The following is a 26286-nucleotide window of genomic DNA, read 5'->3' on the forward strand; positions in this document are numbered from 1 at the left end:
CAGAGACTAACCAAAATGATGAAACGAAGAATTCTTCTCAAAATAAACTCCAGGAAGTAGTGACAGCTAATGAATTGGTCAAAACCAATTTAAGCAACATAATGGAAGAAGAATTTAGAATAATTGTCGTAAAATTAATTGCAGGGCTTGAAAAAAGTATAGAGGACAGCAGAGAATCTATTGTTATAGAGAACAAAGGACTAAGAAATAGTCATGAGGAATTTAAAAACGCTATAAGTGAGATGCAAAATAAAATGGGGGTGGCCATAGCACGGACTGAAGAGGCAGAGGAGAGAATAGGTGAATTAGAAGATAAAATTATGGAAAAAGAGGAAGCTGAAAAAAAGAGAGATAAAACAATCTAGGAGTATGAGGGGAGAATTAGAGAACTAAGGGATGCAATCAAACGGAACAATATCCGTATCATAGGAATTCCAGAAGAAGAAGAGAGAGTAGAGAGGAGCCAAGATGGCAGAACAGCATGGAAGATTTTTGTGTGTCTTGTGTCCATGAAATACAGCCAGACGAACACTAAACCATCCTACACACATAGAAAACTGATTGGAGGATTAACACAACAATCTGCACAACCTGAACCACAGAATTCAACAGGTATGCGGTGCAGGGAGGTAAATTTGGGGAGCAAGAAGCTGTGAAAGGTAGGAAACTGCTTTTATGGGCAGAAAGAGGATGGAGACTGCGGGGGGGGGGAATACAGGAAATGCACCCCTCCCCAAAAGCAGCTGGAGAGAAAGTGGAAAATTGGAAACAGCCACAGGGACTGAACTAAAAAGGGAGAAAGGAGAAAGAAGACGGTTTAAATTCCATTAAGACTGTAAACAAGGGGAGCTCAAAGGCTGCAAGTCCACAGCTCGATACCTGGTGGTGCTCTGGTGGGAAGGGCAAATCCCCAAGAACAGAGTGGGGTCTGGGAGGTTCTTGGGCCACACGGGGAAAAGCGGTTCCACTGCTGGAAGGACATTTGGTAGAGACTGTTGAAGTCACCTGGTCCCAGCAGACCCCAAAAGGCGGCCACATTCACTGGTGCTGGGGTAAGGTCATTAAGGGTGAAGCCTGGTGTCAGACGTGTGTTGTGATTTTCCATAAACCCTGAAATGCTGCTGCTACACTGTCTCGTGAACTTTTTCTAGGGTGGGCTGGCACCTGGCTGCAGTCTCGGGGCACCGCCAACAACAGGGTTCAGCGGGCATTCCTGGGTACAGCCGATATTCAGCCATTGCTCGGTGAGACCCTCACTCAGAGGGGCATAACGGGTCAAAGTTACAGTCCTTCAGAAGTAAGTGGCCAGGGAAAACAGCCACATCTGAGACAAAACTTGGGAGAGAGGTACTGCCTGGGGCCTGGTCATGGAGAGTGAAAAAGCGGGGAGTGGACAAGAGCTGAAGACAGAGGACGGGTGCACAAATGCTGATCCAGGAGAACAGACTGGGTAGCTGGTGGCGCCATTATCACTGCTCCCGTGCATGCACATAGGCACCTACAAGCGCCACAACAATCTACCCCAGTAGGCTAGCAGCACCATCTAGTAGAGAGCAGAGCTGTTACACTGAGCCCCGCCCAACTGGGCCAACTTTGCTCTTCAAGAACACAAGTCTCACCGCCGGCTTAGTTTATGGGCAATAAAGAGCTACATAGACTGACTTGTAGGGGAAAATGAAGCAATTTTAGTCCTACTTCAATCTGTTAGCAGGTTCACCTATTCAATTTTCTTTCTTTTTTTCCTTTTTCTCTTTTACAATTCTTTTCTTTTTCTTGAATACAGAAAGAAAAAATTCATTTTTACTCTCAATTTTTATTAAAAATACCTTTCTTAATTTTTATTACTATATTCTTTACTTTTGTGTAATTTTTTTTCAAATTCTACTTTACTTCCATCATTTTATTTTAGTCTACTTCAGTGTATTCACCTTTTCAAATTTTCAAATAATTTCCTTTTTTTCTCTTTTTTGTTTCTTTTTCTTAAATGCAGAAAGAGAAAAACTTCATTTGTACTTTCAATTTCTATCAAAAATCTTTTTATTTAATTTTTATTACTACATTTTTGCTTCTATGTAATTTTTTCAAATTTTATTTTACTTCCATCATTTTATTTTAGTCTACTACAGTGTATTCACTTTTTCAAATTTTCAAATTATTTCTTTTTTTCCTTTTTTTCTCTTTTTTCTTTTTCATTTCTTTTTTCTTAAATACAGAAAATGAAAAAATTCATATTTATTTTTAATTTTTATTAAAAATATTTTTCTTTATTTTTTTTCTACTATATTCTTTATACTATACTGTAAAGTATAGTATAGTATAGTATACTATACTATATTCTTTCTACTATATTCTTTTTGTGTATATTTTTTCAAATTCTATTTTACCCCCAACATCTCATTTCAGTCTACTTCAGTGTATTCATTTTTTCAAATTCTCAAATGATTTCCTTTTTTTTTCTCCCCCCCCTTTTTTTCTCTAATCTGTCAAACTACTTTCAACACCCAGACCAAAACACACCTAGGATATAGCATTATCTATTCGATTTGTGTGTGTGTGTTCTTAATTTTTAATTTTAATATTTTTTTAATTTTAATTTTTTTAATTTCAAATTTTATATCTCATTAATTCCTTTCCTCCCTTCAAAACGACAAAATGAAGGACTTCACCCCAAAAGAAAGAGCACGAAGAAACGACAGCCAGGGATTTAACCAACACAGATACAAGCAAGATGTCTGAACCAGAATTTAGAATCATGATAATAAGAATACTAGCTGGAGTCAAAAATAGATTAGAATTCCATATGCAGAGATAAAAGAGGTAAAAAACAACCAGAATGAAATTAAAAATGCTATAACTGAGCTTTAATCATGGATGGATGCAGTGGCCGCATGGATGGGTGCAGCAGTGGCAAGGATGGACGAGGGAGAACAGAGAATCAGTGGTACAGAGGACAAACTTATAGAGAATAACAAAGCAGAAAAAAGAGGGAGATTATGGCAAAACAGCACGATTTAAGAATTAGAGAAATCAGTGACTCATTAAAAAGGAGCAAAATCAGAATCATAGGGGTCCCAGAACAGGAAGAGAGAGAAATAGGGTTAGAAGGGTTATGTGAGCAAATAATGGCAGAAAACTTTCCTAACATGGGGAAAGACACAGACTTCAAAATCCAGGGAGCACAGAGGACCCCCATTAGATTCAACAAAAATCCACCATCAACAAGGCATATCATAGTCAAATTCACAAAATACTCAGGCAAGGAGAGAATCATGAAAGAAAAAAGGGAAAAAAAGTCCCTAACATACAAGGGAAGACAGATCAGGTTTGCAGCAGACCTATCCACAGAAACCTGACAGGCCAGAAAGGAGTGGCAGGATATATTCAGTGTGCTGAATCAGAAAAATATGCAGCCAAGAATTCTTTATCCAGCAAGGCTGTCATTCAAAATAGAAGGAGAGATAAAAAGTTTCCTAGAGAAAGAAAAATTAAAGGAGTTTGTGACCACTAAACCAGCCCTGCAAAAAATTTTAAGGGGGACTTTCTAAGGGGAGAAAAGATGAAAAAAATAAATACCAAAAGCAACAAATATTACAAAGGACCAGAGAACACCACCAGAAACTCCAACTCTACAAACATCATAATGGCAATATATTGATATCTTTCACTACACACTCTAAATGTCAGTGGACTCAGTGCTCCAATCAGAAGACATAGGGTAACAGAATGGATAAGAAAACAAGATCCATCTATATGCTGTTTACAAGGGACCCACTTTAGACCTAAAGAAACCTTCGGATTGAAAATAAGGGGATGGAGAACCATCTATCATGCTAACGGTCAACCAAAGAAAGTCGGAGTAGCCATACTTATATCAGAAAAGCTAGACTTTAAAATAAAGACTCTATCAAGACATGCAGAAGGGCATTATACCATGATCAAGGGGTCTATCCACCAAGACGACCTAACAATTGTAAACATTTATGCACCAAATGTGGAGCACCCAAATATGCACATCAATTAATCACAAACATCAAGAAACTCATCGGTAGTAATACCATAATAGTAGGAGACTTCAACACCCCACTCACAGCAATGGACAGATCATCTAATAAAAAAATCAACAAGGAAACAATGGCTTTGAATGATACACAGGACCAGATGGACTTAACAGATACATTCGGAACATTTCATCCTACAGCAGCAGAATATACATTCTTCTCCAGTGCACATGGAACATTCTCCAGAATAAACCATATACTGGGACACAAATCAGCCCTAAGTACAAAAAGATTGAGATCATACCATGCATATTTTCAGACCACAACACTATGAAACTCTAAATCAACCACAAGAAAAAATTTGGAAAGGTAACAAATACTTGGCAACTGAAGAACATCCTAGTAAAGAATGAAAGGGCTAACCAAGCAGTTAAAGAGGAAATTAAAAAGTATATGGAAGCTAATCAAAATGATAACACCACAACCCAAATTCTGGGACACAGCAAAGGCAGTCATAAGAGGAAACTGTATAGCAATCCAGGCCTTTCTAAAGAAGGAAGAAAGATCTCAGATACACAACCTAAACTTACACCTTAAGGAGCTGTAAAAAGAACAGCAAATAAAACCCAAAACCAGCAGAAGACGGGAAATAATAAATATTAGAGTAGAAATTAATGCTATCGAAACCAAAAAAACAGTAGAAAAGATCAATGAAACCAGATGCTGGTTCTTTGAAAGAATTAACAAAATTAATAAACCACTAGCCAGTTTGATCAAAAAGAAAAAGGAAAGGACCCAAATAAATAAAATCAAGAATGAAAGAGGAGAGATCACAACCAACACAACAGAAATAACAACAATAATAAGAGAATATTATGAGCAATTATATGCCAATAAAATAGGTAATCTGGAAGAAATGGACAAATTCCTAGAAACATATATGCTACCAAAACTGAAACAGGAAGAAATAGAAAATTTGATCAGACCCATAATCAGTAAGGAAATCAAATTAGTAATCAAAAATCTCCCAAAAAACAAGAGTCCAGTGCCAGATGGATTTCCAGGGGGAATTCTACCAAACATTCAAGGAAGAGTTAACACCTATTCTCTTCAAACTGTTCCAAAAAATAGAAATGGAAGGAAAACTTCCAAACTCTTTCTATGAAGCCAGCATTACCTTGATTCCAAAACCAGACAGAGACCCCATTAAAAAGGAGAACTATAGACCAATTTTCCTGATGAACATGGATGCAAAAATCCTCAACAAGATATTAGCCAACTGGATCCAAAAATACATTAAAAAAATTATTCACCATGACTAAGTGGGATTTATACCTGGGATGCAGGGCTGGTTCAATATCTGCAAAAACAATTAATGTGATTCATCACATCAATAAAAGAAAGGACAAGAACCGTATGATCCTCTCAATAGATGCAGAGAAAGCATTTGACAAAATACAGCATCCTTTCTTGATAAAAACCGTCAAGAAAGTAGGGATAGAAAGAGCATACCTCGAGATAATAAAAGCCATATATGAATGACCCAACGCTAATATCATCCTCCATGGGGAAAAACTAAGAGCTTTCCCCCTAAGGTCAGGAATAAGACAGGGATGTCCACTCTCACCACTGTTATTCAACATAGTATTGGAAGTCTTAGCCTTTGCAATCAGACAACACAAAGAAATAAAAGACATCCAAATCAGCCAGAAGGAGGTCAAACTTTCACTCTTCGCAGACGACATGATACTCTATATGGAAAACCCAAAAGGTTCCACCAAAAAACTGCTAGAATTGATTCATGAATTCAGCAAAGCTGCAGGATATAAAATCAATGCACAGAAAGTGGTCGTATTCCTATATACCAACAATGAAGTGACAGAAAGAAAAATCAAGTAATTGATCCCATTTATAGTTGCAAAAAAACCCATAAAATACCTAGGAATAAATCTAACCAAAGAGGTGAAAAATCTATACACTGAAAACGATAGAAAGCTTATGAAAATAATTGAAGAAGACACACACAAAAAAATGGAAAAAGATTCCATGCTCCTGGATAGGAAGAACAAATATTGTTAAAATGTTGATGCTACCCAAAGCAATCTACATATTCAATGCAATCCCTATCAAAGTAACACCAGCATTCTTCACAGAGCTAGAACAAATAATCCTAAAATTTGTATGGAATGAGAAAAGACCCCGAATAGCCAAAACAATCTTGAAAAAGAAAACCAAAGCAGGACACATCATATCCAAGACTTCAAGCTATACTACAAAGCTGTAATCATCAAGACAGTATGGTACTGGCACAAGAACAGACACTCAGATCAACGGAACAGAATAGAGAACCCACAAATGTATGGCCAACTAATCTCTGACAAAGCAGAAAAGAATATCATTGGAATAAAGACAGTCCCTTTAGCAAGTGGTGCTGGGAAAGCTGGACAGAGACATGCAGAAGAAAGAATTTGACCACTTTCTTACACCATACACAAAAACAAACTCAAAATGGATGAAAGACCTCAATGTAAGACAGGAAGTCATCAAAATCCTCAAGGAGAAAGCAGGCAAAAACCTCTTTGATCTTGCCCGCAGCAACTTCTTACTCAACACGTCTCTGGAGGCAAGGGAAACAAAAACAAAAATGAACTACTGGGACCTCATCAAAATAAAAAGCTTCTGCACAGTGAAGGAAACAATCAGCAAAACTAAAAGGCAACCGACAGAATGGGAGAACATATTTGCAAATGACATATCAGATAAAGGGTTAGTATCCAAAATCTATGAAGAACTTATCAAACTTAACACCCAAAAAACAAATAATCCAGTGAAGAAATGGGCAAAAGACATGAATAGACACTTCTCCAAAGAAGACATCAAGATGGCCAATTGACACATGAAAAAATGCTCACCATCACTCATCATCAGGGAAATACAAACCAAAACCAAAATGAGATGCCACATCACACCAGTCAGAATGGCTAACTTTAACTACTCAGGCAACAACAGATGGTGGCGGGAATGCGGAGAAAGAGGATCTCTTTTGCATTGTTGGTGGGAATGCAAGCTAGTGCAGCCACTCTGGAAAACAGTATGGAGGTTTCTCAAAAACTAAAAATAGAACTACCCTACAACCCAGCAATTGCACTACTAGGCATTTATCCATGGGATACAGGTGTGCTGTTTTGAAGGGACACATGCATCCCCATGTTTACAGCAGCACTATCAACAATAGCCAAAGTATGGAAAGAGCCCAGATGTCCATCGATAGATGAATGGATAAAGAAGATGTGGTATATATATGCAATGGAGTATTACTCGGCAATCAAAAACAATGAAACCTTGCCATTTGCAACTCTGTGGATGGGACTGGAGGGTATTGTGCTAAGTGAAATTAGTCAGACAAAGACAAAAATCAAATGACTTACTCATATGAGAACTTTAAGACACAGAACAGATGAACATAAGGGAAGGGAAACAAAAATAATATAAAAACAGGGAGGGGGACAAAACAGAAGAGACTCATATATGGAGAACAAACTGAGGATTGCTGGAGGGGTTGTGGGTGGGGGGATCGGCTAAATGGGTAAGGGTCATTAGGGAATCTACTCCTGAAATCATTGTTTCACTATATGCTAACTAATTTGGATGGAAATTTTAACAAATAAAAAATAAAATTAAAAAAATAAGAGAGAAAGGGGCTGAAGGTGTACTTGAACAAATCATAGCTGAGAACTTCCCTGATCTGGGGAAGGAAAAAGGCATTGAAATCCAAAAGGCACAGAGATCTCCCTTCAGAAGTAACTTGAATTGATCTTCTGCACGACATATCATAGTGAAACTGACAAAATAAAAGTATAAAGAGAAAATTCTGAGAGCAGCTAGGGATAAACAGGCTCTAACTTACAAAGGAAGACCCATAAGGGTAGTGGCAGACCTATCTACTGAAACTTGGCAGTCCAGAAAGGAATGGCAGGAAATCTTCAATGTGATGAACAGAAAAAAAAATATGCAGCCAAGAATCCTTTATCAGGCAAGTCTGTCATTCAGAATAGAAAGAGAGATAAAGGTTTTCCCAAGGAAACAAATACTGAAGGAATTTATCACCACTCAACCATCCCTACAAGAGATCCTAAGGGGGATTCTGTGAGTGAAATGTTGCAAGGACCACAAAGAACCAGAGACACCACTACAAGCATGAAACCTACAGAGATAACAATAACTCTAAACCCATATCTTCCAATAATAACACTGAATGTAAATGGACTAAATGCGCCAACCAAAAGACATAGGGCATCAGAATGGATAAAAAAACAAGACCCATCTATTTTCTGTCTACAAGAGACTCATTTAGACTTGAGGACATCTTCAGATTGAAAGTGAGGGGATGGAGAACTATCTATCATGCTACTGGAAGTCAAAAGAAAGCTGCAGTAGCCATACTTATACCAGACAAACTAGACTTTAAATTAAAGACTATAAAAAGAGATGAAGAAGGGCATTATGTAATAATTATAGGTCTATCCATCAGGAAGAGCTAAGAATTATAAATGTCTATGCGCCGAATACGGGAGCTCCCAAATATATAAAACAATTAATCACAAACATAAACAACCATATTGATAAGAATGTGGTAATTTCAGGGGACTTTAATACTCCTCTTACAACAATGGATAGATCATCTAGACAGAGAATCAATAAGGAAACAAGGGTCCTGAATGATACATTAGATCAGATGGACATGACATATATATTTAGAACTCTGCATCCCAAAGCAACAGAATATACTTTCTTCTTGAGCGCACATGGAACATTCTCCAAGATAGATCACACACTGGGTCACAAAATAGCCCTTTCATAAGTATAAAAGAATTGAGATCATACCATGCAAACTTTCAGACCACAATGCTATGAAGCTTGAAATCAACCACAGGAAAAAGTCGGGAAAACCTCCAAAAGCATGGAGGTTAAAGAACACCCTACTAAAGAATGAATGGGTCAACCAGGCAATTAGAGAAGAAATTAAAAAATATATGGAAATAATTGAAAATGAAAAGAAAATTGCAAACACTTTGGGAGGCAGCAAAGGCAGTCCTGAGAGGAAAATAAATTGCAATCCAGGCCTATCTCAAGAAACAAGAAAAATCCCAAATACAAAATCTAACAGCACATCTAAAGGAAATAGAAGCAGAACAGCAAAGACACCCCAAACTCAGCAGAAGAAGAGAAATAATAAAGATCAGAGCAGAAATAAACAATATAGAATCTAAAAAAATGGTAGAGCAGATCAATGAAAAAAAGAGTTGGTTTTTTGAAAAAATAAACAAAACTGATAAACCTCTAGCCAGGCTTCTCAAAAAGAAAAGGGAGATGACCCAAATAGATAAAATCATGAATGCAAATGGATCTATTACAACCAATCCCTCAGAGATACAAACAATTATCAGGGAATACTATGAAAAATTATATGCCAACAAACTGGACAACCTGGAAGAAATGGACAAATTCCTAAACACCCACACACTTCCAAAACTCAAACAGGAAGAAATAGAAAACTTGAACAGACCCATAAGCAGCGAAGAAATTGAATCAGTTATCAAAAATCTCCCAACAGATAAGAGTCCAGGACCAGATTGCTTCCCTGGGAAATTCTACCAGATATTGAAAGCAGAGATAATACCTATCCTTCTCAAGCTGTTCCAAAAAATAGAAAGGGAAGGAAAACTTCCAGACTCATTCTATGAAGCCAGCATTCCTCTGGTTCCCAAACCAGAGAGCCAGCAAAAAAAAAAAAAAACAAAAAAAAAAACCCAAACAAACAAACAAAAAAGAACTACAGGCCAATATCTCTGATTAATATGGATGCAAAAATTCTCAACAAGATACTGGCATATCAAATTCAACAGCATATAAAAAGAATTATTCACCATGATCAAGTGGGATTCATTCCTGGGCTGCAGGGCTGGTTCAACATTTGCAAATCAATCAATGTGATACATCACATTAATAAAAGAAAAGATAAGAACCATATGATCCTGCTAATTGATGCAGAAAAAGCATTTAATAAAATTTAGCATCCTCTCTTAATAAAAACCCTCAATAAAGTTGGGACTGAAGGAACATACTTAAACATCATAAAAGCCATTTATGAAAAGCCCACAGCTAATATCATCCTCAATGGGGAAAAACTGAGAGCTTTCCCCTGATATCAGGAACATGACAGGATGTCCACTCTCACCGCTGTTGCTTAACATAGTGTTGGAAGTTCTAGCATCAGCAATCACACAACAAAAGGGAATCAAAGGCATCAAAATTGGCAAAGATGAAGTCAAGCTTTCATTTTTTTTGCAGATGACATGATATTATACATGGAAAATCCGATAGACTCCACCAGAACTCTGCTAGAACTGATACATGAATTCAGCAAAGTTGCAGGATACAAAATCAATGTACAGAAATCAGTTGCCTTCTTATACACTAATAATGAAGCAACAGAAAGACAAATAAGGAAACTGATCCCATTTACAACTGCACCAAGAAGCATAAAATACCTAGGAATAAACTTAAGTGAAGATGTAAAAGATCTGTATGCTGAAAACTATAGAGAGCTTATGAAGGAAATTGAAGAAGATACAAAGAAATGGGAAAACATTCCATGCTCATGGATTGGAAGAATAAATATTGTTAAAATGTCAATACTACCCAAGGCAATCTACACATTCAATGCAATCCGAATCAAAATTGCACCAGCATTCTTCTCGAAGGTAGAACAAGCAATCCTAAAATTTGTATGGAACCACAAAAGACCCTGAATAGCCAAAGTAATATTGAAGTAGAAAACCAAAGCAGGAGGTATCACAATCCCAGACTTTAGCCTCTACTACAAAGCTATAATCATCAAGACAGTATGGTATTGGCACAAAAACAGACACATAAACCAGTGGAATAGAATAGAGACTCCAGAATTGGACCCACAAAAGTATGGCCAACTAATCTTTGACAAAGCAGGAAAGAATATCCAATGGAAAAAAGACAGTCTCTTTAACAAATGGTGCTGGGAGAACTACACAGCAATATGCAGAAGAATGAAACTAGACCACTTTCTCACACCATTCACAAAAATAAACTCAAAATGGATGAAGGACCTGAATGTGAGATGGGAAACCATCAAAACCCTAGAGGAGAAAGCAGGCAAAAACCTCTCTGACCTCAGCCGCAGCAATTTCTTACTTGACACATCTCCAAAGGCAAGGGAGTTAAAAGCAAAAATGAACTATTGAGACCTCACAAAGATAAAAAGCTTCTGTACTGCAAAGGAAACAATCAACAAAACTAAAAGGCAACCAACGGAATGGGAAAAGATATTCGCAAATGACATCTCAGACAAAGGGCTAGTATCCAAAATCTATAAAGAACTCACCAAACTCCACACCCGAATAACAAATAATCCAGTGAAGAAATGGGCAGAAGACATGAATAGACACCTCTAAAAAAGACATGCAGATGTCCAACAGGCACATGAAAAGATGCTCAACGTCGCTCCTCATCAGGGAAATACAAATCAATACCACAATGAGATAGCACCTCACACCTGTCAGAATAGCTAACATAAACAACTCAAGCAACAACAGATGGTGGCAAGAATGCGGAGAAGGAGGATCTCTTTTGCATTGTTGTTGGGAATGCAAGCTGGTGCAGCCACTCTGGAAAACAGTATGGAGGTTCCTCAAAAAATTAAAAATAGAACTACCCTATGACCCAGCAATAGCACTGCTAGGAATTTACCCAAAGGATACAGGAGTGCTGATGCATAGGGGCACTTGTACCCCTATGTTTATAGCAGCACTTTCAACAATAGCCAAATTATGGAAAGAGCCTAAATGTCCATCAACTGATGAATGGATAAAGAAATTGTGGTTTATATATACAATGGAATACTACTTGGCAATGAGAAAGAATGAAATATGGCCTTTTGTCACAACATGGATGGAACTGGAGAGTGAGATGCTAAGTGAAATAAGTCATACAGAGAAAGACAGATACCATATGTTTTCACTTTTATGTGGATCCTGAGAATCTTAACAGAAGACCAGGGGGGAGGAGAAGGGGGAAAAAAAGTTACAGAGAGGGAAGGAGGCAAACCATAAGAGACTCTTAAAAACTGAGAATAAACTGAGGGTTGATGGGGGGGGTCGGGGGAGGGGAAAGTGGGTGATGGGCATTGAGGAGGTCACCTGTTGGGATGAACACTGGGTGTTGTATGGAAACCAATCTGACAATAAATTTCATATTAAAAAAAACAACAACAACAACAACAAGTCAAGCTCATCCCTGTCTCCAGGTCTCATTCATGGTATCTTCCCCTTACCTAAACTGCCTTTCCTTCTTCTATCCTCCTATATGAATTCTACCCATCCCAAAAAGTCTTGATAATTCCCATCTCAGTCAAAAGATTTTCTTTAACAACTTGATTACCTTCACTTTAAAATACTAATCCACTCTGTCTCAAAAATAAATAAATGTTAAAAAAAAATTAAAAAAAAAACCCTCCCCCGTTCATGCTCTGTCTCTCTCTGTCTCAAAAATAAATAAATGTTAAAAAAAAATTAAAAAAAAAACCCTCCCCCGTTCATGCTCTGTCTCTCTCTGTCTCAAAAATAAATAAATGTTAAAAAAAAAATTAAAAAAAAATACTAATCCAATGCTTTGGTTCTTCTTTATATACTGTCTTTGATTGTTTCTATTATTTTTGTGTATCAGCTTTGCCTCTCCAATTAGACTTTATATTTTCTGAAGACAAGTCTGGAAACATAATGTTTATTAATCAGGAACTTGTTGTCTTAAATAAAGAAGAAAGGCAAAAAGAAGAAAGACTACCCTACTTCCTCAATTCCTCTGCTTTTGAAGCACTTTAGAGATGTGATCAAAATTCCTAACAGCCTGTCTGGACACTGAATGATTTATGACAAAGGATTCTTCTCTAATGAAAAGGAATTCTACTTCCTTTGGCAGTATAACCAGGCTTTTGGAAGCAATAGCAGAGACACAGAAAGGAAACAGTGCTTCAGTATTGGCTCTAGTCCTCCAGGAACTGAGAGAATAATAAAGCCTTTCACCCAGTTTCAAATAAGAAATGTTAAGAAGCCCAGCCAGTAAAGGAAAGCTAAACTGAAAGCCTTTTCACTTCTCCTTGTTAGATTTTACTGCTTCAGTTAGGCAAGACTTGGAAGGATAAGTGTGGGAACTTATCTATAAAATCTTGGTGCTCCACTGGGGTAAGACAGATGCAGAATGTATTATTACTGTCTTTAAAATGAATTACATTATAAAGTTTCTGCAATTGACCTAAAAACCAATTAGCCCCCAAGTAGCCTGCAAGTTATTCTATTACATTTTCAGAATTATAACTCTCAAACCATTTGAAATATTCTTGAACGTTGGTTCATTTGTTACATATTTATTCTAAAACATAAGCTCCATGAGAGTAGAATTCTATCTACTAATCTGCCTTATTTCCTCCATGTAGCCCAAGTGCTTAGATAAATGCCTGGCACAAAAATAGGAGCTAAGAAATAACTGCTGAAAGAATAAATGATAATGAGCAGCTTTCCAGTGACTCTAAGACTTTGAAGGGCTAACCACATGACTTAGTCCCCAAATACATTTGTTCCTTGCCTCATACAACCTTACCAAGCATGGTGTGTGAAATGGGGAAGGTGATGGTAGGCTGGCCTGTCATCCTCCAGCGGCTACAGAGGTAGGAGAGGTCTGTTCTAAGCATTTCTACTATCATCTTGTTGTCCAGAGCCAGGTAGAACTGTTGCTGGTCTATAAACTGAGAAAAAGAAGGAGAAAAATAACAGCTTAGAATAACTTACTCTTATAACTGTCAAATAATATTTTAAAGTACTCACATATTCACAAAGGTATATAACACATCACAGAGGCAACTATAGTGCCTAATTCTTTCCAAAGAATCTGATAGTCAATTGGTACATATAATTTTTGACATTTTTACAGTGTACTCTAGTTTACAAAGTGTTTTCAAGTACATAATTTTATTTAATTATATAACAAATGAGTGACGGCTTTTCTTCTTTTAATAGATAAAAATAAGGCAGAGACACTAAGTGGATTAGCAAAGTCACATGGCTAGCAAATGGCAAGGTCAGAAATAGGATCTATGGTACATTACTCTTTTGTCTCTACCTCAGATGCACAACTTCAGATGTAAGACAACAAATGGGGAGCTTAAGCTTTCTTTCCGGAAAATAGTTTCTCCTCCTATACACACATATAATTGGGCTTACTATTATAATGTGGCCAATAACAGGCTAACAATATGTATAATCATGGCTGAAACAGTACTGACATTTTTGTTTAGAAGAGAATATCAATGTAAAAAGGGCCTCTGCCCAAAACAAAGAGAACACAATTTAGTAACTAAGTAAAAGAGGTTATATTTTGTTCATAAAGAATAAATAGAATCTTATTTTTAACATTTAAAAGGAGTACTTTTTAAAAGTACTTCAACATTTATAAAATCCCTAGTCACTGTTTCTGCAACACATAGGACTACTCTTGGTAGCCACAATCACTTGGCATAGCTCTGTGCTGCAAGCTCAGTTCAATCCAACTCAACAAATATTTATTGAGCAACTTAATATGTGCAAGGCCCCATGAACTCTGACACCTGCCCTAACTCTAGTAAATGCTTTATTTCTGTACTGTTAGTCTTACTTCCATTCATCTCAGTGCATCTAAATCTTATTCCACTTACCTGTGGAGTGAAGGTAAAGATAGTTTTCCGAATGTCATAGAGTTTTGAAGTTCCAAGGACTCCCATGTGCCTATAGGGTCGTCCACTAAGTTTCATTCTACTGTTGCATCCTAAGATAGAGTTAAAAAAATGCTCAAGATCTTTCTAGGGCACAAATCCAATGAGTAAACATTTTTTTTTGTATTAGATTTACACTTCCTGATACAACAAACTAAGTTCTGTACCTCAAAGTTACTATCTGTATCATGTACAAGTTCATACTAAGTACTTTAGGGCTCTCCAAGAGAGTATGCATTTATCTCTGTTTTTTAAAAATGTTTTTAAATGTTTATTTTTGAGAGACAGAGAGACAGAGCATGAGCAGGGGAGGGGAGGAGAGAGAGGGAGACACAGAATCCGAGGCAGGCTCCAGGTTCTGAGCTGTCAGCACAGAGCCTGACACAGGGCTCAAACCCACAAGTTGTGAGATCATGACCCGAACCAAAGTCGGGCGCTTAATCAACTGAGCCACCCATTTATCTCTGTTCTTAAAGAACTTTATGCTCTTATAAAAAAGTCACATAATCTACATGAGAGAAAAGAATGCACATGAAAATTAATAGTTCTACGAATGATAGAATTCTATTATCGATATTCATATGCTGAATTTCCTTAAATCCCATGAAAACTGCAAAAACTACATTGACTACCAAACTTATCAATGTAGACTATGCCTCAATAAAGCTGAACAAACCCTCATCAGCTTAAAGATGGCATACTAAACTGAAAAACTGAAATGAATTTACTTGGACTCCTTCAATTTAATTGACACATTTTAAATTCAATGGAACAACACAACTTATCCAAATAAGTCAAAATATTATTGTGTCTGATAGGTAATTTTGTGGAAACTTATACATAGAGTAAAATTCATTTGGCAGAGGAATATTTTTGAAAACTTAAGAAAGGGGAAGACTTGAACTATCAGAAATCTACAAAAGGTGTAATTTTATTTATTTTTTTAACTTTTAAAATGTTTGTTTATTTATTTTTGAGAGAGAGAAAGAGAGAGAGACACACAGAGAGAATGAATCTCAATCAGGCTCCATTGCTGACAGCACGGAGCCCGATGTGGGGCTCAAACTCACGAACTGTGAGATCATGACCTGAGCTGAAGTTAGATGCTCAACTGACTGAGCCACCCAGGCACCCCAAGGTGTAGTTTTAGTGAAAATTTATATAGAATCTGCACATCTCTCTATAAATATTATGTATATGTGTGTGTATGTATGTATACACACATCCGCTTTATTTCCCTGATATGTCTTCTTTTTTATAGTTTAGCATTTTGAAATTAGAATCTGATCATTTATATCTATGTTACATGTAGTTGAATTTTTTTGTCTCTGAAAAGACAATTATTACATTAATACCTCCTACAATGAGGAAATAGTTCATTTACTCACACACTTTTTTCCCTTTTATAACAATAGCACTATACACAAAAAGCTTGTTCTCAACCTCTCTTTCTCCAAAATTTATATTAAATATCATTTCATGTCAGTACTGACAGAACTAGTACTACCTTTTTTTTATTGGAACTCATTTTTCTTTTTATTTATTTATTTATTTATTTATTTATTTATTTATTTATTTTTATTTTTTTTTAATATATGAAATTTACTGTCAAATTGGTTTCCATACAACACCCAGTGCTCATCCCAAAAGGTGCCCTCCTCAATACCCATCACCCACCCTGCCCTCCCTCCCACCCCCCATCAACCCTCAGTTTGTTCTCAGTTTTTAACAGTCTCTTATGCTTTGGCTCTCTCCCACTCTAACCTCTTTTTTTTTTTTTTCCCTTCCCCTCCCCCATGGGTTTCTGTTACGTTTCTCAGGATCCACATAAGAGTGAAACCATATGGTATCTGTCTTTCTCTGTATGGCTTATTTCACTTAGCATCACACTCTCCAAGGAACTCATTTTTCTTGGGGATTTTATTTTTGCTCCTGCTTTATCCTAAGTATGAAACTTATCAAATATGCCACCTTTTTAGTGTTGCTTCACTTTTAGGGACAGAACTAGAGAGCTGTCAATGCGTTGGTCATATTCCAGGATTCTTTCTGGAAAGTACACATTTAACTGACATTGATATCACAACCAGGTTTATCCACTGTTTCTTCCATTTTTTTTCTTTTTTATTGTAGTAAAAAATATTCATAACCTAAAATTTACCATTTTAACCATTTTTAATTGTTCAGCGGTATTAAGCACATTCACAATGTTGTGCAACTATCACCACCGCCCATCTCCACAACTTTTCCATCTTCCCAAACTGAAACTGTGCCCATTAAACAATAACTCCCCATGTTCTCCTCTTGCCAGTCCCTGGAAATCATCACTATTTCTGTCTCCATAAATTTGCTTACTCTTGGTACCTCATATATGTGGAATCATACAATATTTGTTGTTTTGTGACTGGTTTATTCCACTTGGAATAATGTCTTCAAGGTTCATCCATTTTGTACTGTGTCAGAATTTTATTCTTTTTCAAGGCTGAAAAATTTCCCATTGTATATACACATCACATTAGTTTATCTTTTCATCCATCAATGAACATTATTTTCATTGGTAATTTCTTATAGTATAATATACATAATATACATGAAGTATGCTAATCTTAAATGTAAAAATTGATACAGTTTTACATAGTAAACACACAACCCAAATCAAGATATGGAACATTATCAGCACTGCAGAAGCCTCCCTTGTGCCTCTTCCCGGTTATTAACATCCCCCAGCTCCCAAAATTAACCACCATTCAAACTTCAATCACCATAAATAAGTAGTCCACTTTTTAGCTTTATATTAATAAAATCATACAATATTTTTTGGCATCTTGTTTTTTCACTCAACAATATGTCTATGAGATTCATCCATACGATGTATGTAGAATTAGTTCATTTGTTTTCATTGCTATATAATAGCCCAGTGTATGGATGTATCGTTTATCCATTCACTTATTGATGGACATTTGAGATTTCCTGCACCCCATCCAGATTTTTGTTATTATAAATAAAGCTCCTATGAATATTCTTGTTGTGTTGGAGGTCCCATAGATTATCTCCAGGTTTGGTGATTCACTAGGATTCCTAGAACTCACTGTATAGCTGTATTAATGGCTAAGGTTTATTAAATCAAAATGACACAAAGCAAAACAGCAAAGAAAAAAGGCACATGGTGCAAAGTCCAGAGGAAACAAGCTTCTAAGATTCCTCTCCCAGAGCAGTCACATAGCAAATGCATAATTCCTCCAGCATCAAAATATGACAACACATGTGAAATGTTGTCTACCAAGGATGCTCATTTGAGACTCGATGTTTTTATTAGTGGTTGGTCACACAGACACTCTCTGCACAGTACATACCCAAACTCCAGTCTCTCAAAAGGAAAACAGATATTCAGCATAAGCCATACTGTTTGTACAGTTTAGACATGCAGTAAACCACTGTTACCCTTAAGAGGATGGTGGACCCTCTTAAAATCCAGGTCTTCAAATGCCATCCAAGGGCCAAACTTACAAGCAGTTCTTTCTTTGTTTTTTAAGACTTTTTTGGGTAATCTTTATTTATTTTTGAGAGAGAGACAGACTGAGAGTGGGGGAGGAACATAGAGAGAGGGAGACATAGAATCTGAAGCAGGCTCCAGGCTCTGAGCTGTTAGCACAAAGCCCGATGCAGGGCTCAAACTCACGAACAGTGAGATCATGACCTGAACTGAAGTCAGACACTTAACTGACTGAGCCACCCAGGTACCCCACAAGCAGTTTTTTCTAAGAATTGCATTCTCAGGCCTGTCATGCGAACTCTTTTACTGCACAGTCCACCCCATTGGCTTTTGGCCAAGGTGTCTTTGTCAGTAGGTTCCCATGCAGTAAAGTAAGCCCAACCTGTAGTGTAATCCTCAATTATGCCCTCAGGGGTCTTAGATTTAGCCAGATAGAACCTAACATTACTATAATTATGTCTCTTCAACAGCCAGGTAACTTCCTCAAGTTTCTGTATTAACCTTTTTTTATCTGGCTTGAGGGATCAGTCCAAGCACAGCACCAGCCTGGCCTGTATATTGATGCTGACCTAAATGCCTTCCAAGGCTGAGGCAGTGCCAGGATAGTCAGGGTTCACACACAAGTATAATTCCAGAGGGCATACGCAGTACTCTTGGACAAAAAGAGTTTACAAATATTAGGGCATCACATACATTAATCAGGCAGTATAGGTTAACATGATCTCCAGCGGGGTCTCCCAGTGCAGGCCTCCTATCCTAGTGTTTCCAGTCCAGTACAAAAAGTTCAGTTCATTCTTTGATTTCAATGGGAGTGTCTCCTGAAGGAAACTGGATCCAAACAGTTTTGTTTCTTCATGACATCAGCTAATCTGCTTTGTGAGTGTGGATGACATTGGGAGGTGTTCTGCATAGAAGGTGTGGGAGCTGTGGCCACATCCTGCTATCTCCTAGTCAGTTCAGTCAGATGTGACCTTAGACTCAGCAGTCAGTTTGAATTCAAAGCACTCTTGGCAGCAGGTAAGAAAACATGTGGTTTTATTAGGAAGGAGAGGAATATTTCCAGGTATAGTCCTAAAAATCAAAGATGATTAATGCCCTTCTCCTTTACCCATGCCTCCCCAGGTGTCAGGATTTTGTTTTTTCTCCACTGTCACAAAACCTGTGTGTCTGAATTAGCAACCAGAATTTCATAATATTCTCTTCCTTCCATCCCAATCTTTTATCTGGAAGAGTTGTATACAAGAAGTTTAAGAGTATTTTCATAGGCAAACATTATTATACAGTTTAGCCAGAAAGACATATCATGTCCAGGAATTGGTCAAGACGAAATTCTGTATTTTCAAATAATTAAAAAATGCGTTTTTGTACTTCTTACCACTTTTGTCCCAATAATTTATCCAATGAGAAGCTTAGAAAAGATTACTCTCTTTCTGGGGACAGCTGCACTTAGTAAGCAAATTGCCTTACTAAGGCTTGTGCATCAGGAGAAAGGGCAGTGGAGTTATCAATACATTTTTGTAAACTGGCACTAATCTGGAAAGCCAAACAGAACCACCAAGTCCCAAGGAGGGTTCAAGATTCCAATTTGTCAGGAGTAGGGGAGGGGTCACATTTCCTCTGATGTGCTCTCCCCCAATTTGTAGCTTTTGCAGAAATCAGAAGAATACAATCACTTTCTGTATCAGACATATAGAACCAATCAGCAGATCAATTTCAGATGGTCTGATCAGAGAACAAGCCTTTCCCTGTGGACATCAGCAACTGTCCCAAATGGTCCAGCCAGAACCCAGGATAGTTTCATAAATTTAGAGCTCCACAGGAGGGTGACCCAAATCTGCAATTATCTGAGTTCATTTAAAGTTCATTTTGTTAATTTGAAATTTGTTTAGCCTGTGCCTGCTTTCAGTTTGGCACATCTGGTGCTGAGGTGGGAACAGTCTATATGGTAGAACATATGAAGATTCAGTTGAGAGTCAGGTCTAGGCATTTAGGATCTGTAAATGCCAAATTAGGATGCCAAAAAAGTTAGTAGCTTTTCTTAGGCAGCAGCAAATCTCGGATGCTGCAGGGTCAGTCAGCCATGGTATAAGTTCAAGTGATAAGCAAGACCTTCCTAAATTCTTTACTGTGTCTTACAGATTTATTTGCATTTTTAAAAAGTTTTTAATTCCAGTTAGCTAAGTTATATAAGTTTCAGGTGTACAATATAGTGACTTAACAATTCCATACATCAACTTGTGCTCATCATGACAATCGCACTCCTTAATCCCCTCACCTATTGAACCCATTTTCTCATCCACCTCTCCTCTGATAACCATCAGTTTGTTCTCTATACTTAAAAATCTGTTCTTTGTCTCTCTCTTTTTTTGCCTTTACTCATTTGTTTTGTTTGTTAAATTCCACATATGAGTGCAAATATATGGTATTTGTATTTCTTTTCTGACTGAATTATTTTGCTTACGATTATACTCTTTAGCTCCATCCATGTTGTCACTAATGGCAAGATTCCATTCTTTTTCATGGCTAATATTCCATTATATATATATATATATATCACACACATATCTCACATCTATTTAAAGTTTTAATTTAAATTCCAGTTAGTTAAAATAATAGTTTCAGGTGTACAATACAGTGATTGAACACTTCCATACATCACCCAGTGATCATCACAAGTGCATTCCTTAATCCCCATCACCTATTTAACACTTTTCTCCACCCACCTCCCTTATGGTAATCATCAGTTTGTTCTCTATAATTAAGAGACTGTTTCTTGGTTTTCCTCTCTTCCCCTCGCCCATGTTTATTTGTTTCTAAAATTCCACATTTGGGTGAAATCGTATGGTGTTTGTCTTTCTCTCATTTATTTAGTTTAGCATCATAGTCTCTAGCTCCACCCATGTCCTTACAACTGGCAAGATTTCATTTTTATTTATAGCTGAGTAACAGTCCATTGGATATATATACCACACATTTTTTATCCATTCATTGGTCAATGGACATTGGGGATATTTCCATAATTTGGCTCTTGTAGATAATGCTGCTATAAACATCAGGTGCATGTATCCCTTTCAATTAGTATTTTTGTATTTTTTGGGTAAATACCTAGTAGTGAGATTGCTGGATTGTAGGGTAGTTCTCTGTTTAACGTTTTGAAGAAACTCCATACTGTTTTCCAGAGTGGCTGTACCAGTTTGTAAGAGAGTTCACCTTTGTACACATCCTGACCAACACCTATTGTTTCTTATGTTGTTGATTTTAGCATCTGGTGTGAGGTGGTAGCTCAATGTAGTGTTGGTTTGTATTTCCTTGATGATGAGTTATTTCAGCATCTTTTTATGTGTCTGTTGGCCATATGGATGTCTTCTTTGGAAAAATGTCTATCCATGCCCTCTGCACATTTTTAATTGGATTATTCATTTTTGGGGTGTTAAGCTATATAGGTTTTTTTTTTTTTTACATATTTTGGGTACTAACTCTTTATCAGATATGTCATTGGCAAATAACTTCTCCCATTCTGTAGGTTGCCTTTTAGTTTTGTTGATTGTTTCCTTCACTGTGAAGAAGCTTTTTATTTTTAGTCCTAATACTTTATTTTTGCATTTGTTTCCCTTGCTTCAGGAGAAAAATCTAGAAAGAAGTTGCTACATCTGATGAAAAGAAGTTACTGCCTATGTTCTCTTTTAGGGTTTTTTATGGTTTCAGGTCTCCCATTTAGGTCTTCAATCCATTTTTAGTTTATTTTTGTGTATGGTTTAAGAAAGTGGTCCATTTTCATTCTTCTGCATGTTGCTGTCCAGTTTTCCCAACACCATTTGTTGAAGAGACTGTACTTTTCCCATTGCATATTCTTTCCTGCTTTGTTGAAGAATAACTGACCATATATTTGTGACTATATTTCTCGGTTTTCTGTCCTGTTCTATTGATCTGTGTACCTATTTTTATGTCAGCACAATACTGTTTTGATCACTATAGCTTTGTAATATAACTTCAACTCTGGAATTATAATGTTTCCCACTTTGTTTTCTTTTTCAAGATTGCTTTGGTTATTTGGAGTCTTTGTGGTTCCATACCAATTTTAGGGTTGCTTGTTCTAGCTCTGTGAAAAATTTTGTTGATGTTTGATAGGGATTATATGAAATGCGTAGATTGCTTTGGGCAGTATAGACATTTTAACAATATTTGTTCTTCCAATCCATGAGCATGGAGTGTCTTTCCATTTCTTTGTGACATTTTCAATTTCTTTCATTGGTATTTCACAGGTCTTTCACCTCTTTGGTTAGGTTTATTCCTAGGTATCTTATTGTTTTTGGTGCAATTGTAAATGGGATTCCTTAATTTCTATTTCTGCTTCTTCATAACTGGTGTATAAAAATGCAACAGAATTCTGTACATTGATTTTGTATCCTGGGACTTGATTGAATTAGTTTGTTAGTTCTAGCAGTATTTTTGGTGCAATCTTTCAAGTTTTCTATATATAGTATCATATAATCTGCAAATAGTGAAAATTTGACTACTTACTTGCTGATTTGGATGCCTTTTATTTCTTTTTGATATCTGATTGGTGTGGCTAGGACTTCCAGTACTGTGTTAAAGAAAAGTGGTTAAGAGTGGACATCCTTGTTTTGTTCCTGACCATAGAGGAAAAGCTCTCATTTTTCCCCCACTTAGGATATTAGTTATAGTTTTTCATATATGGCTTTTATTATGTTGAGGTATGTTCCCTCTACACCTACTTTGTTGAGTGTTTTTTTTTTAATCATGAAATGATGTTGTACTTGGTCAAATGATATTTCTGCATCTACTGAAATGATCATATGGTTCTTATCCCTTCTTTTTTAATGTGATGATCACGTTGATCTATTTGCAAATGTTGAACCAGACTTTCAACCCAGGAATAAATCCCACTTGACTATGGTGAATGATTTTCTTAACGTAGTGTTTCATTTGTATTTTGCTGAGGATTTTGCATCTATGTTCATCAACGATACTGGCCTGTAGTTCTCTCTCTCTCTCTCTCTCTCTCTCTCTCTCTCTCTCTCTCTCTCTCTCTTGTGGTGTCTTTACACACTGGTTATGCTATCAGGGTAATGCTGGCCTCACAGAATGAATTTGGAAGTTTTCTCTCCTATTGTATTTTTTCGAATACTTTGAGAAGTATATGAATTAACTCTTCCTTAAGTGTTTGGTAGAATTAGCCTGTAAAGCCATCCAATCCTGGACTGTTGTTTGTTGGGAGTTTTTTGATTACAGATTCAATTTCTTTTCTGGTTATTAGTCTATTCAACTTTTCTATTTCTTATGGTTTCATCAGTTTTGGTAATTTATATGTTTCTAGGAATTTATCCATTTCTTTTAGGTTTTCCAATTTGTTTGCATATTAATTTTTCATAATATTCTCTTATGATTATATTTCTGTGATGTTGGTTGTTATTTCTACTTTCTCACTTGTGATTTTATTTGGGTCCTTTCTCTTTTCTTTTAGATAAGTCTGGATGCAGGTTTATCAATTTTATTATATTTTTTTCAAATAACCAGCTCCTGGTTTCATTAATCTATTTTTTAAGTTTCTATATCATTTACTTCTGTTCTAATCTTCATTATTTCCTCCCTCCTTCTTGCTTTAGGCTTCATTTGTTGTTCTTTTTCTAGTTCCTTTAGGGGTAAAGTTAGGTTGTTATTTGAGATTTTTCTTCTTAAAATAGGTCTGTGTTGTTATAAACTTCCCTCCTAGGAACAATTTTGTTGCATCTCAAAGGTTTTGGACCACTGTGTCTTCATTTGTATTTATTTCCATGTATTTTTAAATTTCTCCTTTCGTTTCATGGTTAACGATGAAAATTTTTATTTCATTGTTTAGTAATGTTATTTAACCTGCATGTATTTGTGGTCTTTCCAGATTTTTTCCTGTGCTTGGCTTCTAGTTTCATAGCATGTGGTCACAAAAGGTGCATAGTATGACTTCAATCTCTTTGTATTTGTTAAGGCCTGTTTGTGGCCTAATATGTGATCTATTCTGGATAATGTTTCATGTGTACTTGGAAACAGTGTTTATTTAGATGTTCTAGGATGTAATGCTCTGAATATATACATTAAGTCCATCTGGTCCAGTGTGTCATTCAGAGCCATTTTTCCATGCAGATTTTCTGTTTAGATGATCTGTCCATTGATGTAAGTGGAGTGTAAAAGTCCCCAACTATTATTGTATTTTTACCAATGAGTTCTTTTATGTTTATTATTAAATGTTTTATATGTTTTGGTGATCCCACATTGGATACATAAATATTTACAATTTATATCTTATTGTTGGATTGCCTCGTTATGATTATATAGTGCTCTTCTTTGTCTCTTGTTAATGTTTGTATTAAAGTCTAGTTTTTCTGATATAAGTATTGCTACTCTGGCTTTCTTTTGACACCCATTTACATGATAAATGTTTCCCCATCCCTTCACGTTCAATCTTCAGGTGTCTGTAGGTCTAAAATGTGTCTCTTATAGGCAGCATATAGATGGGTTTATCCATTCTGACACCTTATATCATTTAATTATTTAGTCCATCTACATTCACAGTAATTAGTGATATGTATTTATTGCCATTTTATTACTTGTTTTATGGTTGTATCTGGAGATTTTCTGTGATACTTTGTGTTTCTTATGTTGCTGATTTTCTTTAGTAATATATTAGATTTATTTCTCTGTATTCTTTGCATTTATTGGTGATTTTTGATACATAGTTACAAGTAGGTTTGTATATAACCTCTTCTACAATAGCATTCTATAGTAAGTTGATGTTCATTAAGTGTGAACCCATTCTTTCTCCTCTCCTCTCCTCTCCATGTTTTAGGTGTAAGTTATTATATATCCTTTTTAAAATGAATTCCTTAACTTATGTTTTACAGAAATAGTCATTTTTAAAAAATTATTTATTTATTTTTTAATTTACATCCAAGTTAGTTAGCATATAGTGCAATAATGATTTCAGGAGTAGATTCCTTAATGCCCTCTACCCATTTAGCCCAGTCCCCCTCCCACAACCACTCCAGCAACCCTCTGTTTGTTCTCCATATTTAAGAGTCTCTTATGTTTTGTCCCCTTCCACGTTCTTATATTATTTTTGCTTCTATTCCCTCATGTTCATCTGTTCTGTGTTGTAAAGTCCTCATATGAGTGAAGTCATATGATTTTTGTCTTTCTCTGACTAATTTCACTTAACTTAATACCCTCCAGTCCCATCCATGTAGTTGCAAATGGCAAGATTTCATTCTTTTTGATTGCCAAGTAATAGTAATACTCCATTGTATATATATATACCACATCTTCTTTATCCATTCATCCATTGAGGGACATTTGGGCTCTTTCCATACTTTGGCTATTGTTGATAGTGCTGCTATAAACATGGGGGTGCATGTATCCCTTCCAAACAGCACACTTGTATCCCGTGGATAAATGCCTAGTAGTACAGTTGCTGGCTTGTAGGGTAGCTCTATTTTTAGTTTTTGGAGGAACCTCCATACTGTTTTCCAGAGTGGCTGCACCAGCTTGCATTCCCAACAACAATGCAAAAGAGATCCTCCTTCTCCGCATTCTTGCCACCATCTGTTGTTGCTTGAGTTGTTTATGTTAGCTATTCTGACAGGTGTGAGGTGCTATCTCATTGTGGTATTGATTTGTATTTCCCTGATGAGGAGCGACGTTGAGCATCTTTTCATGTGCCTGTTGGACATCTGCATGTCTTTTTTAGAGGTGTCTATTCATGTCTTCTGCCCATTTCTTCACTGGATTATTTGTTATTCGGGTGTGGAGTTTGGTGAGTTCTTTATAGATTTTGGATACTAGCCCTTTGTCTGAGATGTCATTTGCGAATATCTTTTCCCATTCCGTTGGTTGCCTTTTAGTTTTGTTGATTGTTTCCTTTGCAGTACAGAAGCTTTTTATCTTTGTGAGGTCTCAATAGTTCATTT

At 36.4% G+C, this 26286-nt stretch overlaps 1 protein-coding gene across 6 annotated transcripts in view; it reads right to left on the bottom strand.

The window, feature by feature from the left end:
• PHKA1 (phosphorylase kinase regulatory subunit alpha 1) overlaps positions 1-26286 on the bottom strand; it is a 158221-nt gene that overhangs the window by 52639 nt on the left and 79296 nt on the right. For all 6 annotated transcript variants that reach the window (XM_058714154.1, XM_058714157.1, XM_058714153.1 and 3 more), the window contains exons 15-16: positions 14779-14888; positions 13689-13833 (exon numbers count right to left, since the gene is read on the bottom strand). In XM_058714154.1, coding sequence (XP_058570137.1) covers positions 13689-13833; positions 14779-14888 — 255 coding nt within the window. The remainder of the gene's footprint in view (positions 1-13688; positions 13834-14778; positions 14889-26286) is intronic.

Source organism: Neofelis nebulosa, chromosome X, assembly GCF_028018385.1.
Source record: "Neofelis nebulosa isolate mNeoNeb1 chromosome X, mNeoNeb1.pri, whole genome shotgun sequence".
Classification (NCBI taxonomy): Eukaryota; Metazoa; Chordata; class Mammalia; order Carnivora; family Felidae; genus Neofelis; species Neofelis nebulosa.